The sequence below is a fragment of the Phoca vitulina genome, unplaced genomic scaffold, assembly GCF_004348235.1.
Source record: "Phoca vitulina isolate PV1807 unplaced genomic scaffold, GSC_HSeal_1.0 scaffold20, whole genome shotgun sequence".
Lineage (NCBI taxonomy): Eukaryota > Metazoa > Chordata > Mammalia > Carnivora > Phocidae > Phoca > Phoca vitulina.
Genome location: NW_022589723.1, coordinates 3964923 through 3980929, shown reverse-complemented (window position 1 = coordinate 3980929; position 16007 = coordinate 3964923). Strand labels below are relative to the sequence as shown.

The 16007-nt window shown below is 45.8% G+C and overlaps 1 protein-coding gene and 1 long non-coding RNA gene across 8 annotated transcripts in view; one reads left to right on the top strand and one right to left on the bottom strand.

The window, feature by feature from the left end:
• The window catches only part of LOC116640749, a 79926-nt gene that overhangs the window by 47038 nt on the left and 16881 nt on the right, over positions 1-16007 (bottom strand). For 3 of the 7 annotated variants that reach the window (XR_004301056.1, XR_004301052.1, XR_004301059.1), the window contains 4 exons: positions 13759-13955; positions 12263-12378; positions 11585-11644; positions 6278-6358 (listed from right to left, as the gene is read on the bottom strand). This is a non-coding gene — a long non-coding RNA (uncharacterized LOC116640749). Of the gene's footprint in view, positions 1-6277; positions 6359-7296; positions 8323-11584; positions 11645-12262; positions 12379-13758; positions 13956-16007 lie in introns of those variants that run through there. The other 4 variants (XR_004301055.1, XR_004301053.1, XR_004301058.1 and 1 more) reach the window with 3 other exon arrangements.
• Positions 951-6251, top strand: ACTC1 (actin alpha cardiac muscle 1). The gene is made up of 7 exons (XM_032417948.1): positions 951-1066; positions 1681-1831; positions 2991-3315; positions 3978-4139; positions 4281-4472; positions 5273-5454; positions 5934-6251. Exons 2-7 carry the CDS (start codon positions 1703-1705, stop codon positions 6075-6077), a joined length of 1134 nt encoding a protein of 377 aa, XP_032273839.1. The 5' UTR covers positions 951-1066; positions 1681-1702; the 3' UTR covers positions 6078-6251.

The window sequence follows — 16007 nt, the reverse complement described above, 5'->3', positions numbered from 1 at the left end:
GAAGCTGCTGTTATCTTCTTGACAAGAATACTGCTCTTTCAGTCTTGTCTCCACTTGGAATAAAGGTCTTTGCACCCCAGTTTACAGAGGTTCATCTATTCACCAGCAAGTGCATAGGCAGCTTTTGGCATTGGGTCCTTCATTCACTTTGGCAGCAGGGGATCCTTTTCTGGCCTGAAGACAGGAGTCTGAGTTTGAGCAAAACCTTGGCAGCAGGAGGAGAGCTACCTGATATCCATGCTGGGGTAAACCTGGCCCCCTTCTCCAGCAAGACTTGGCCAGGCTCTCACTCCAGTTCTTGTTAGCCTCTTCCCTAGCCAGACCCTAAGCCATGCATGAGCGGCAGATCAAGGTGGCCTCGGTTAATCTCTGCTTTCTGACCTAGAGGAGCATAGCCCCCATGCATCCAAGCTGGTGGGGACTAGACCAGAAGGGTGACCTGTCCCAGGTGCCCCCTTTTCTGGCCACCCCAAATGTGCTGCTGTGGTGCTCTTGGGGTCCACGAGGACTGCCAGGGCTCTAGTCCTCCAGCTCCCAGTCCTGGAAGATGAGAAGCTGCTGTCGCTCCCCTGCCGCCCTGGTCCAGCTGTCAGGACCCCTCAGCAGAGGGCAGAGGGCCAAGCCTTCTGGCTTGTCTGTGGCTTATTGTCTTAGGCTGGCGGGGCTGCGAGGAACAAACCCACAGCGCACCCAGGGTGCACCTCCATCCAAGAAGGGGGAGGAGGTGAGCTGGCGTCACTTAGTCTTCCCCTGCCCCCTACCCTTCACCGCCTACCCTGCCCTAGCTCCCTATTTGGCCATCCCCCTGGTTGCCCCCTCCCCTTCCTTACATGGTCTGGGAGCCCCCTGGCTGATCCTCTCCCCTGCCCTTGGCTCCATGAATGGCCTCGGCGCTCCTCAGTGGTGCGAAGGCGACCAAATAAGGCAAGGTGGCCGACCAGGCCCCCCACCCCTGCCCCCGGCCGCTGCAACTGACCCCGTCCATCAGCACACTATAAAGCGGCGCGCCCCGCGCCCGGCACCCAGCGCCTGCCGCCCGAGCCGAGCCGAGCCCGACCCGCGGACGGTGAGTCAGCGCCCTCCCGCCCGCCCCGCCCCGCCCGGCGCCGCACCCGACCGCAGCCCGCCCCGAGCCCGTGGCCCCCGAGCCGACCCCGAAGCCACTTTAAAAGAAAAAAAAACAAAAACAAAAAACCCACACTTTTCGATGCGGTTCTAACTTGTTTGGTGCTGGGTCGTCACAGGAGAGAGGCGCGCAGATCGCGAGCCCTGCGCCTCCCCGCCCCCGCGCGCCCCGGGCATTTGGGGTGCCTGCTCTCGTGCGCGTTTCCCTCCCGCTGGGGCTTAGGCATGGGGTGTGGTTGGGGTCCAAGTGGGCTCTCAGGTTGTGGAAAGGCAAAGCTATGAAGGGCTGGGGAGGCCTTGCTAAGGGGTTGACCGCACCTCCTTGCACCCGGGGCAGAGGGTGCCTCCTGGCCAGGGCGCCTGGGTGGGTCCCTCTCCCCTTCTCCACGCACGTCCGTCTCGGTCTCCACAGCCTCTTCCCACCTTGCCTCCTCTGCCCCGAGGGGAAGGGAGCTGGCAGGCTTCCCTCCTCCCGCCGCGAACCCTCCTCGGGGCGCGAGAAGGCCAGCGCCAGCGCGGGCGCTAAGCGCCGGCCGCCCTGCTCTCCACCTGCAGACCCCGCCGACGCTGCGCCAGGATGTGCGACGACGAGGAGACCACTGCTCTGGTGTGCGACAATGGCTCGGGGCTAGTGAAGGCTGGCTTCGCGGGGGATGACGCGCCCCGCGCCGTCTTCCCCTCCATCGTGGGCCGCCCACGCCACCAGGTAAACTTCCCGCTCCGCCTGGCCTGCTCTGGCCCCGGCCAGTCCCCGGCCTGCCACCTCCTCAGTCCAGCCATTTAGGAAATGTGTCACCTGCCCTTCCTGTTGCATGCACTGCTCAGGTCAAATAAGGAAAGGATGCATTTAGCCTGAAATCCAAGCCCGGACAAGCAGTGCTCACACCACCAGCAACATACCACCAACCACCGCGGCTCGTCCCCCTTCCACTTTGCAGGGACACAGCCCTCCAGGGGTCCCACGCCCTGTGTGAAAAACCAGCAGCTTCTCTCCTCCACCCCTGCCCTACATTTTTAGTACTGTCTTCCCTGCCCCTTCAGTTTCTAACTTGGCCTCCCTTGTCAGTCCTGCTCAAGACTCGTAACACTGTAACTTCTCCCAACCTACCAGGACCCAACCCACATTCCTCCCTGGTGTTCACAGCCCGCTCACTGGGCTCCCAAAGGATGTAAATCTCTCTGCTTCCTGGCTGTTGCATTTTTAGAAGCCGGGCGTGACAGAGGCAGCAAGTGCCATGGTGATAGTGACATACCACCTTGTTTATTAAAAGAGATGCCAGGCTCTCGGGCTCCGCCGGCCGCCTGGCCAGACGAGCCGCCAAGGAGGAAAGGGGTGTTGTCGGGGCTGGTCAGGCTGATGGGTTCCACAGGACAGCGCTGGGCCTGCTGGATTTCAGGGGCAGAGTGATAATGGCATAGCAGCCCATCTTTTTATGTTCACTTGATGAATGTCAAAATCTTTTCTTAGGAGAAACACAGTGTGTCATTAATTCAGTCATTCCACAGGGTAGTCATTTATATTCCGGTCGACATGGGTGATGAACTTAATAATTTAATGAAGGCATCATGGTATTTTTAAAATGAGGTGAGGCTATACTTCTTTGGTGAAATAGCTTTATTCCCCTCTCCCTAGTTTTATCCTAAAGGACAGAATTGTACCTGGGGAGAGTGTGTGTGGGGGTGGGGGGAAGGTACTAGATTGATTTTAAGTGATATTTCTAAACTGGGGTAAAATTCTATTTTTTATTGTTTCTGGTATTTATAAGATGTGCCTTGACTTGGGCAGTTAGATGTAAATTTATAAGGCATCAGTTACATTCCTAAAATAGCGGAAGCTTGATTTCCCCATCTTTGTCTTCGTATAGGGAGTCATGGTGGGTATGGGTCAGAAAGACTCCTACGTAGGTGATGAGGCCCAGAGCAAGCGAGGTATCCTGACTCTCAAGTACCCTATTGAGCACGGCATCATCACCAACTGGGATGACATGGAGAAGATCTGGCACCATACCTTCTACAACGAGCTCCGTGTGGCCCCTGAGGAGCACCCCACTCTGCTTACGGAGGCCCCACTGAACCCTAAGGCCAACCGTGAGAAGATGACCCAGATCATGTTTGAGACCTTCAATGTCCCTGCCATGTATGTGGCCATCCAGGCGGTGCTGTCCCTCTATGCTTCTGGCCGTACCACAGGTAAGTTTGGGCTGTGGAGACACTCACTGATTCACCACGTCCCAAAGTCACTGACCTTCCTATGAATCAGCTTCCCTCACACTCCCTGGGAAGGTGTCCTTGAGAAGAGAAGGAGATAACAATAGTTTCAGATCCCATGCATTTCTACGAGTTGAAAGCACATGGAGTTAGATCTGAACCTTTCCTGAAGTATGTGACGCCACACACTTAAGGCTGCACACGATGTATAAACCTGGAATGTAGCCATCGCTGGTATGTGTTCCATACCAACACAGCCCCTGGGCACACGGCCCCAAGGAGAACCGACAGTCCCTACAGGGTCTGAGTCAAAAGAGAGAGAACGTGTGCAAATCAGATGGGAGGAAGGAAAAACACGCCTGGATGCTCCCATAATGTACTAATGGCTGGTAAAAAGGATGGTCATTTGAAAGTGTCCTGGGGAAATTTTTCTACTACAATATTTAAAAGGGTGAGCTGTTGCTGGCTTCAGATTTAGCCCTCGTTATGCTCATTTTTATTCTGTGTGTGTAAGGAATCTAATTTGATCTGGATCCATGCCCAGTGCGAGTATCTTTTAGCCAAGATTGGAAGTGGGCTTTGACACAACTAAAGCAGTGGTGTCCTCAGGGATTTACTTTGTTCCTGTCTGTTTCTTCCGACAGGCATTGTTCTGGATTCTGGGGATGGTGTAACTCACAACGTTCCCATCTACGAGGGCTACGCTTTGCCCCATGCCATCATGCGTCTGGATCTAGCTGGTCGGGATCTCACTGACTACCTCATGAAGATCCTCACTGAGCGTGGCTACTCTTTTGTCACCACCGGTGTGTGTGTGTGTGTGTGTGTGTGTGTCTCATCTGCCACAGCATTGTGTCTGCTTTTTTCCTCCGCCAGAGAATCTACCTACCCCCTTACAGTTGACTTCATTCTCCAGAGCTTGACTCTGCTACCCTTTATCTCTGCAGCTGAACGTGAAATCGTCCGCGACATTAAAGAGAAGCTGTGCTATGTTGCCCTGGATTTCGAGAATGAAATGGCCACGGCTGCCTCTTCCTCATCCCTGGAAAAGAGCTACGAGCTGCCCGATGGCCAAGTCATCACCATTGGCAACGAGCGCTTTCGCTGCCCTGAGACACTATTCCAGCCCTCATTCATCGGTGAGTGGTAGGGTCTGGCGCAGGGGCTTGGCTCTTCCCTAAGAAATCTAGGGGTCCCCCAGAGTAAAACTGATTCTCATCAAGAAGGATTAAGGGGCCCTTGAGTTAAAAGAAGTCACAGCTCAGAGTCCCACACAGCTCAGCCTCAGATCCTGAGGGCTCATTAAAGGGATGGCCATCCTGTTCTGTTGCAGTGATATGATAAAGGATGACACGCTGACTTCATGTCAAAATAAAGAATGAGACAGAGTAGTAATTGAAGAATCTGTATCTGCAGGAAAGGAATGGTTACTCAGAAGTGCTGACTTATTCCAGTAAGTCCATTACCCAGTAGCTGGACTTCCTCTGAAGTTACTCATCATTAAATGCAACCATACGAGTCATACTCGTGGTAATAACTGGACCCTGGTAGTTTACCAAACATCTTGCCCCAGGAATGATTTCTAAGAGGAAGCTTGTCAGGATCTGATTTTAGCCCATCAGTAAAAATTGCATTAATCTAACTCTAATGCGTGTCTCACCCTTTCCAACATATCTCTATACATCTGATGTATGCGTTCGAGTGTTCACTCCAAACAGGTGCTAAACAAGGTGGTTTCTGTCTCGACAGTCTGTTGAGGATTAACTGTGAGAGACACCTGTTCCGCAAACGCCTTGCAGTATATCTTAAAGAAGAACACATGTTGCAGAGACAAATGGGCGACAGTTTATCAACACAAAGGAGTCCTGTTTTCTTCCCTCCACCGTGGGCCCCTGGCCCGAGTGCACTGTGATTTTTTTTTTTTTAAACTTATTTCTAGGTATGGAATCTGCTGGCATCCATGAAACCACTTACAATAGCATCATGAAGTGTGACATTGATATCCGCAAGGACCTGTATGCCAACAATGTCCTATCGGGAGGTACCACCATGTACCCTGGTATTGCCGATCGCATGCAAAAGGAAATCACTGCTCTGGCCCCCAGCACCATGAAGATCAAGGTAAAGAACCCCTGTGGGTGGGAGAGGCAAGGTGGGTCTTAGGATTGCATGCAGAACTCACACTGTGCTTCCCGTCTCCTATACGCTTTACCTCTTAGCTTTTCTAGCACTTTTCCCAAGATAAGAGACTTTAAAAACATTTTCAAGCAGTGGATAATAATAGATGCTGGAAGAAAAAAAAAATACCCTAAATCTTTGAACACATTTTAAAAGTCTCCAACTTTTGGGCTAGCCTCCATCACACATTTAGCTTGTTGCTGCATTATACTCTAGTTCAGAGAAGTGGGGCAATTCTATTTTGTAGAGTCTTTGATAATGGACAGAATGAGCCAGAAGAAAATGCATAAAACTTGATTCCGCCATATTAATTTTTGGTATGAAATATCTCATATTTCTTTCTGTGAATCTCTCCAGCATGTTGCTTGATCTGTTGCCTGGAGTGTTAGAGTTCACCGGAAGCATTTGTTTTCTTTCTGCAGATTATTGCTCCCCCCGAGCGTAAGTACTCTGTCTGGATTGGGGGCTCCATCCTGGCCTCCCTGTCCACCTTCCAGCAGATGTGGATCAGCAAGCAAGAGTATGATGAGGCAGGCCCATCCATCGTCCACCGCAAATGCTTCTAAGGTGCCTTCTCTCTTAGTCTACATTCAGGATGACAGTATTATGCTTCTTGGAGTCTTCTGAACCACCCTCCCTTATCTCTCATCAATCATTGTACAGTTTGTTTACACATGTGCAATTTATTTGTGCTTCTAATATTTATTGCTTTATAAATAAACCAGACCAGGACTTGCAACATACAAAAGCCTCTCTCCTTTCTTTTCCTGGGAGGCACGGGGTGGGGCCAGTGTAGGCTCACTTCAGTCTGCGAATTCAAATGCTGGTGGCTTTGCCCCCAGGAGCACTGTAACATCACAGTACCACAAAGCGCGTCAGATGAATTGGTGTGACATTTAGCCGGGAGTTACACTACTAAATATCAGTTTTACACTTTGGAATAGAATCATGAATATATGTCGAATCTGAAAAGTAGATTAGCTTTAACTCTGCATCAGCGACACACGAAACCGGATTTCACAATTCTTTGGGATTAGTTACTGTGAATGACAGTGAAAGTTGTTGTAGCATATGTTCCAGGTGTTTTTGTAACCTTGTAGAAGCTACATATATATTAGTAATGAGAAAGTCAAAGATTATTTTATATAAGTTAGCTTAAATTCTCAATTCTAGACTCCTCAGTTGTCTTCCTGAGGGCTATGCGTGTCCATGGTGAAACACGGAGGCTGGCTGACCGTTAGGCCCAGCCATGTCCCGTCCCGAATACTCCCGAAACAGAACAAGACCATTGTGCATGTTTGAAATAAATGTGAGGAAACAGGCACCAGATCCTTTTGCCTCATCAGTAACTAATTTGTGGGACAGAGGTCTTTGGGTTCTTCATATCTTTGAAATGTTGGGCCTTGGAGTTGAGTGCAGTGAAGGCTATGAAGTCTGCCGGGAGGTGAAGGGGAGTGAAGCCACAATATTCCCTTTATTCCATGCTGGACTCTTTGCAAAGTATGTTGTGGGGGCTTCTGGAGGCAGCAGCAAAGAATCAGTCGTGCTCTGTCCTTGAGGGGCTCACATACATTACACATAAATTCCCAATGTGTGCGGTCTGGGAAGCTTCAAGGAGATGGACATGGGTCTGGGTCTTGAAGAATGGTTAAGAATCACAGAGGTGAGAAGAGCGGCAGGAAATATCAGCAGAAGTGGGGCAGAAGCTAGCTAACAAGGCATAGGGCAGGCTGGTGGGAGCTGATGACTTAGGAAATCAATTTGGGAAGGTAAATTTCCACCTGATTGCAGAAGCTCTGAAATTTTTCATTTTCAAGTTAATTGTTCATGAACTGTTGGAGCATTTGAATGGGTGTAATTAAACTTTTATCTATTGATGAGGGAATCAAGACAGAAAGATGAAGTAAGTGGTGCAGTGTTACACAGCTTGTGGAATACCCAAGATACGAAGCCAGATTTTCTGACATCTAATCTAATGGTGCTTCTCAAACCATCTTTAGTCATAAAACTTCAGTCTTAAACTATACTCATGAAGTTATAAACATAAACATATAGACATAAAGCTTTAGTCATGGTCTTAGTGCATTTTATCACATACGTTTTGGGAGTCTGCGTTCAAAATTTTGAGTATTTGGGGCTCATCAGACATCTTTAGTAAAGTTGCCAATGTCATTATTCAGAGTCATAATTTTGTCTTTATATTATTCATTCCAAAAGTATCTCTTGATCCCTGACTATGGGCTAAGCACAGTAGTAGGTGCAGGGGACACAAAGATGGATCAAAGCACATTTTCTGTGCTTAAGAAGCTCAGAGTTTAAAGTCTGTGCTATTATGTTATAGTAGCCTGAGCAAACTAACATAAGATTTTCCCACATGTTGGGCATGATGGTCCAAGATTCATGGTCTGGCAACTTGGCAGCCTCTGGAGCAAAAGAGTATCTTCCTATGTGATTCTTGACAAAAATTCCAGGGAAGTCTCAGTCTGGCCAGGCTTGAGGACTGAATCATTACCATCCTTACCATGGGAAGGTATGAAAGAGAACTAAATGGCATAAACACCATACCTAATGAGCTAGAGCAGGAGGGAAAATATGGTAGTTTATGAGCAAGGGCTCCAACTTCCAGTTTGAGAGTTTTATTTGATTTAACAGGCCGTGAGAAGAGCTTGAGAAGAGCAACGACTTCACTCACACAAAACTGGGGGGTAAGACTGAGAAGCTTTGGATGGTGGTATGTGTGACTGGCCAGATTTTTTCCAGACTCCACTGTGGAGACCCAGGAACACAACGATCTCTCTATGACCAGATTAGCTGGGTGTTTAAGAAGAAATAAGTCAGATTCACTTTGTGATTAACATGATACAAATGCTATAAATATTTCCTAGTAACTGATAGCTACTGAAGAAATTTTGAGTCTTTTAGGCCAAAACCAGCAAAGATCGATACTCAATTTAAAGTTGTTAATTTTAAATAGAGAAAAGAGTAATTTTATTTCAGCAAAAAAGCCCTGAGTTTATTCAGAAATAACAGAGGAATTGCAATTTGGGACAAGCAAGCCATGGTGAACCACCAGCCAGTCCAAAGGGACAAAGGAAAGGTCAGCTTTTTGGGGTTTTAGGAGGAAATTGGGGAGGATTGCTTAGAACAAAAGTTTATTGGAGAAGAACAAGAGTTGGAGGTTGTGGTTTCTCACTGGCTGCATGTGGGGGTTAGTGCGATGCTGCTGGGGCAGGGAGGGATCTTCCTTCCTTCTCTTAAAAGCAAGAGACAAAATTCCTATGTGAAAAATGTCCTCCCTTGCTGGAGTAATTCTTATCTTCCTTCTTCCCCTGGTTACACAGGCTGCAGAGTGGTACATGCATGAGAGCTCCCCCTTCAGGGCTTTCCAGCTCCATTTTAAATGAGATTTCCTTTATTTTCACAAGGTCTTGGGGGCTCATTATACAAGGAATTTCTCCTTCTGGCAGAGCTTGGCTGTTGTTATGGCAACCAAACTCCCATTAGGAAGCTACAGGATAAAAGCTCTTGGAGAGATTGCAAAAGTATACTTTTGGTCACTGGTGAGCCCAATGGTAGAAGCAGTTCAGTCATCAGCTCTGTGTGTAATGAATGGATACGAGCAAGACTGACCCGGCAGATAAAGAGCTTCAGTTCAAGAACAGCTCTCTCAGTCATCTGGGTTCTGGGCCCTGTCCCCTGCAAAGGAGAGCTGAGTCAGGTGAGAGCTAAGCAGGGGTGGTCTGCAGGACTCCCAGCAGTGTTGTTTGCTTATGGCTCAGCATTGTTTCACGGCAGCTTCCATGGGAATCAGGGTTGGGGAGGGGAGACAGAAAGAAAACAGACCCACGGGAAGGTTGCAATAAAGCTGAATTACAATATGGCATTAGTAGTAGATGAGAAATGGACTCTGCAGTGAAGTGTAAGCAAGGCCTTGGGTCAACATGTTCACTTGAAGAACTTTGGAAATACTACTGGATAATGACAGGGTAGGCATCATGTGGGGTAGGATTTGAGAGAGCAGGCATTATGTAGGAAGTTCAAAAGCAAATCTGACTTAGGCACAATAGTGAAATTTTCCCAAGACACCTTTAACTCTAGGATCTACCTTGTGAACTTCTTTTCCAGGGTCTACCACCCAATGCTGGCTACCAGGGACACTCTCTCTACCACTCATACCTTGATGACAACTTTACTTACATTCCTCTAGAGAAGAGACCATGTTAATTAACATGTCGGTTACCTAATCTATGTTCCTAGGGGAAAGTTAGAACATATTTTCCCACTAGAGAACATACCCATAATTTAACAACAGTTTTCTGTATATCATTTATTATTATTATTATTATATCATACTAACCTGAAGGTTTGATGTTACATGAGCTTTCAATCAAAAAGATTAAGTTCAAATCCTGGTTTTGTCACTGACTAGTTGAGCGTCTTTTAAGTAAATAACTTAACCTCTCTGAACCTCAGAACAGAGGGGCTAACTTAAATCATGCCCCCAGGGGCGCCTGGGTGGCTCAGTTGGTTAAGCGTCTGTCTTCGGCTCAGGTCATGATCCCAGGATCCTGGGATTGAGCCCCGCATTGGGCTTTCTGCTCAGCAGTAACTCTGCTTCTCCCTCTCCCTCTGCCTACCGCTATGCCTACTGGTGCGCTCTCTCCCTCTCTCTGTGTTAAATAAATAAATAAAATCTTTAAAAAAAAAAAAGATGGGTTTCATAAGCAGCAATGACAGGATGTGCTGTGGGTTGGATGGGGCAGGCAAGAAAATGAAGGAACCACTGAAGCTACCCAGACTGCTGGCTTGAATGAACTATGTGTTTTCAAGGAAATGAAAATTTCAAGGTAATTCAAATGCAGCTCCAGTCCTACATTGGATCCAAAGATGGGATTTGCCCTGAGTCTTGAAAAGTGTTAAGGGTTTGGGAGAAAGGAAGGGAGACTGAATGAGCAGAGAGTGGTTTGGGGGACATGAAAGTAGTGGGGAGACCTGACAGGAGCAGAGAGTATGCGTGGGGAGGCAGCAGTCAGGTAGATTGGGTTCCAGTAGGATGAGGACTAGGGCATGGGCTTTGGAAACACGGGAGGGCAGTGTTCTTCCCTAATAAATACAAACGATGATAGAACGGCCCTACAAAGTTGCTGTGAAGATGAAATGGGCTGAAGTTGATACTACGCTCGGGCCTTGACACAGAGTAGGACCTTCACTAGTGCTCTATAATCATTGTAATTAATATTTTTACACTTACATATACTTCTTTACATATAGTATATGCAATATATATTATACATTATACACACATGTGTGTGTGTGCATGCACACATAAGAATTGAAAGACCAGTGTGGAAATTTGGATTTGATGTGAGAGAATATGTGTTTTCTGCTGAGGTGTTTCCTGAGAAATGATAATATTTAAAGAAAATGAACTCTGGCATTTGGATCCAGAATGGGCTAGTGAGCAGAGATACTTGCTGAACGACTCAATAGTCCAAGAGCAACTAGAGAATTCAGGGAGCACATACTCCAAAGGCTGAGGACGTAAAGCTACACTTTCCTTCATCTGCCAAAGGAGAGATGGACCTAAATAACTTCATGACTTCAGGGCATAGGGTTCAAAGAGTTCAATTAATAATCACCATGGCCTTACATTACAGGGCCTTTTAAAAAAAATCTAAATTGGCTTCCTGAATTCCCACTTTTCGTAGCACATTGAGCCCCCTCTCAAGTTGAAGCAACTTATTTTAAATCTGTTTAAATCTTACAGTAAAGAGTAGCCACATTCTCTTTTATACCCACTACTCTGGAGTGTCAATGCCATTGTGTTATAATAACTGGTTTGATTTTAATACATAAAAGGGAGCTTCGTCACTGAAATATAGTATGAGGATTCCAGTTTTTAAAAAGAAAACCATAGGTTGGTAGGGATGAGAGTTTCAGCAGGAAGAACTTGATGAGTGTTTACTCCAAATATAAATCTTAATAGGGAGGATATAAAATATAAAATATATACCCAAACTCTTAAGAGAAAGAAGCATGATACAAGGAATTAAAAATCTACTGTAATACTCACATGTTGAATTGAAGCCTCCATCAGCCTGGGTCCCCACAGGATTAGAATGAGTAGTGCCTCCTGCAGACACAAAGCGTCTTAAGTGAGAAATACACTGTTCAGTTAACCATGAGCTTGTTTGTTACCACTGCATAACCTAGCTTATTCTAACAGGATTTCACTTGGCTCTAGGGCTCTGAGGCGACTGTATGCCAGCTGAATAATACATTTAAAATAATCACTGTAACCCAGGATTTTTGTTATTTCATGTGGGACAGTAGTTCACGGTGTCCAAAGTGCCACACTATCAGAAACGGAAGTCTGGTATTGGGTAATTTTATTCAATTTGGGGGGGAGGTTGTTTTTCTTTGACATATGAATCAAGTAGAAGATCTATCGGAAGTTACATCTTGTTGGTTCAACATGTGGGCAGCATGCTCAGGAAGTAAAAATGAAGGGTCTCATCCAGGTTACTTTGCTTTATTTTGTGTCCAAAGTTTGCAACCAATCCTGCCTCATCATTGAATTGGATTATCTTATTTTTTTAAACAAAAGCTTTAAGATATAATTCACATCCCATACAATTCAGTCATTTAGAGTATACAATTTAATTAGTTTTTAGCATATTCATAGACAGATGCAGCCATCACCACAGTCAGTTTTAGAACATTTTCATCATCTTAAAAAGAAATCTCATACCCTTTAGCTCTTATTCCTGTGTACCCACATCTAGAAGGACTGATGAGACGATCCAGTTGCATATTCCTTCTCTCCGGGGAAGAGTAAAATTATGACCTTGTCTTAATAAAGTCCCCCTGTTGCAAGAAAAATAAGGGAAACCATCAGGGCCTTTGCTCATGGGATTCCTTCTGCATAGGCCTCTTTCCTCCTCACGGCCAAAAACCTCCTCTGCACACAGAAGACTTCTAGAAACACTCACTTAAGTTAGACTCCTGCTTCATTGCCACCCTTGGTTCATTTCCTTTGTATCACATATTATATCATCTTTTGTTTTAACTTTATTGAGGTGTAGTTTATATACAATAACACATGTCCATTTTAAGCAAGCAATTCAATGAGTTTTGACAAATGTGTATACCCAGTAACCACTACCCCAATCAAAACATAGCACACATTCTATCCCCTCTCAAATTCCCTCCTGTTCCTCCAAATTCAATCCTCTCCACCTCAATCCCAGGCAATCCTTTCTAGCACTATAGATTAGGTTTTTTATTTTTTATGTTCAGTTAGCCAACATATAGTACTATAGATTAGTTTCATCTGTTCTTGAATTTCATACTAATCATAATTTAAATTGTTAGCTTACTTATTTCTTTTGTCTCTATTACTAAACTTTGTTTAAAACCATGATTTTCTAGCACAGCGTGTCTAGCACAGAGCCAGACAGTGTCAGAAAGAATGAATCCCAGATCATTCTATTTCTCAACTTTAATTTTTTAGAAAATTGAAGCATCTAAATATTTGACAGTAACAGTGAGAACTTTTTTGTGAGGGCAACAAACAGGAGTCCCTGGTTCATCTCTTTTGCTTTCTTGCCCTCCCTGCCCTCCCCTTTTTCATCACAACAATGTCAATAGTAGCCAAGTGGGGGAGAAGGCTGTGTACAAGTCACATTCTTTTGCCTTTGGACAAAATGTATTATCATTTTGAATGAAAGGGTAGAAATAGCCTCATTCATTTGTAATGTTGTAACTTTCAACTTTGAGCTTTCTACTTTGTCAATGAAGACAGGTTCTCAGGGCTTCTTGCAAATCCATCCATGCCTTTGACAACAGGATATGTGATCAACTCAAACCACATCTCTATTTCTGAAAATATATTCAAGATTGGTGTCCCACCAGCAATGTCATGGTAGCTCTGTTAGTTTTTGACAAAATATTTCTTAAAACCCTGCCTACCCTAAGGGGGAGAGTCAGGGATTTTTTTTTAAGACTTATTTATTTATTTGAAAGAGGGAGTGAGAGAGTAAGTACGGGGGAGGGGCAGAGGGAGAGAGAATTCTCAAGCAGACTCCCCGCTGAGTGAAGCCAGACCAGGGGCTCAACCCCAGGACCCTGAGATCATGACCTGAGCCAAAATCAAGAGTCAGATCCTTAACCTACTGAGCCACCCAGGCACCCCAATTTTTGACAAAATATTTGTTACTATAATATAATCACACTTGAAGCACATACCTATGAACTGGCACCTCTCATTCATGCACAGGGGAGGATGGGGTCATGTTCGGCATCTCTATCTTATAGATGAAGGAGCTGAGGCACAGAGTCCCTTTTACGAGGTGTTCTTCCTTGCTTCTTTGCACGCATCCACAGCAGGCAGTATGTGCATCCCCCTTCAGCCGAAGTTCTAAATCTCTTTCTCTCTCAACTATCTAGGACACATGAGAATTAACCTACTCATGTAGATTACAGGGCCCCAGCCCTCATTAACCTTAATATTGAAAGAAATGCAGCTTTTGCGGTAGGGGAAGCGGAAATGCCCTTCCACTCAGCACAAATAGCAACATTGGCGTGAGACGAGGAAATGGACTTTTTAGGAGGTAATTATGCAATGGAAACGTTTGTTTGCAGTCAGTGAACATTTCCCTGGATTTGTGGACCCCTTTTTTAAGCTGTTATAAAATTGCCTCCCTAGGCTTGAAGTTGTGAATATTTCAGGTCAATTGAGAACCTTATTGAGAGGCCCCAGGAAACCCCTGGGGAAAAAAAGCTTGGAAGGAGAACTGAGGCACACCTCATAGATGCTGCTTGCACCAGCACTATGCCTCTTCTGGAAGAGGCAGTCACGTTATCTGGTTTAGTTCAAAGTTCCCTTCCGCCATTCCCTTTTTACCTCATCCCCCTTTAGAGAACACAGAAGGATAGAGCTGGGTGGAACCCGAGAACTTCTAGTCCAAACCTTGTTTCACAGATGAAGAAACTGAACTCTAGGGGTGAAGACTTAGGTACCCAAGAGATCCTCTCTTGTCATGCTGTCTGTCACATCCCCACAGGAACCAGGCATTGGGGTCACACACAGGAAACCAGGATACAAAGAAGTCAAACATCACACGCAGAGCCTCTGACAATATCATTAGTGAATGAGGAATAAACACAAACGCTCCTCCTTCCCTCTCAGTACTTTACTTCTTAGGATTGGACCAAGTAAGTCAACATTTAGATGGAGTGTGTGTGTGGTGGGAGGGACCAGGATGGGGGAGCCGCCAATTTCCTTTGTGGTCCTGTCCCTTTCTCCAAGGCCACTTCAGGCAGACAGAGGTGGCCCTGCTGCATTGTCCATATCGTCCCATGCACTTCTGCAAGCTTTTCCTGCTCCACTAGACCACACCACCCAGCATGTTCCCAAGAATGGCTCTAGGTGGTTTCAGACGTTACATGCAGGACTTGGCCATCCCTTCACAAACTCCAGCTTCAAGTGCAGTGTGGAATTTGAACTAGAGACTGAGCTCCTATGGAGAAAAAAACTAAACTGAATTAAATGAAAACCTTATAAGGTAGGAGAAATCATTTGTACCCCTATGTAAGGAGACAATGCATTTAAGGCTAAAGACTAGTATAGTTCCTATATAGAGCACGTATCTAGTAACCAGTAGCCATTTTAAACTTTCTGCTTTAAGTTTTTGAACAATTACTCCTACTGTTCTCTCCAACTCTTCTTTGTCCTTCATGACTTGCCCCTGCCAACTTCAAAAAGAAAAGATAAGCCAGAGACTGAAACTCCCTGCAAAAGTGCAAATTTAAGTCTTTCCACTAGAAACCACTTTGCCTCAACCCAACTTTCCATTGGAGTTATTGTTCTCTTTCTCTTTTCCATAGTCAGACCCCTCAAAAGGGCTGCCTCCTTTTCCTTAGTGCCCACTCACTTCTCAGCCCGCTCCAACCTGTCACTTCACCCCACCGACACAGCTTTTGTGAAGGTCTCTGATGACGTACATGGTGCCTCGTCCAGAGAGCCTTTTTCAATCTGCATCACAACTGATGACTGCCTCTTGTTGAAATATCTTCTTTCCTAGCTCTATTCTTGGTTTTCCTCCAACTTGTTGCTTTTCCGTATCCTTGGCAGGTTCATCTTCCTCCTACCAGCCATAACGGAACTTGTCAGGACAATGACTTGGGCCATCTTGCCATGCCACAGTGTCTCCCTAAGTTACTTTACCCATGTCCCCAGGGACTGATTCCCACCTTTATATTTCAAACATTTATATTCAACTACCTTCCTGAATTTCTACTTGGATCTCAAAGGCACTTTAAATTCAACTTGTCCAAAAAGCAAGCTCAAAATCTTCACCTCCAAACCCGGTCTTATTCTCATCTCTCTGAAGTGGCAAGAGTCCACACAGGGATGCAAGGACTCATCTTTGCACCTCTTTCTGCCTCACTTCTCATGGCCAATCTATCAGCCGGTCCTTTTGAATGTTCTTCTA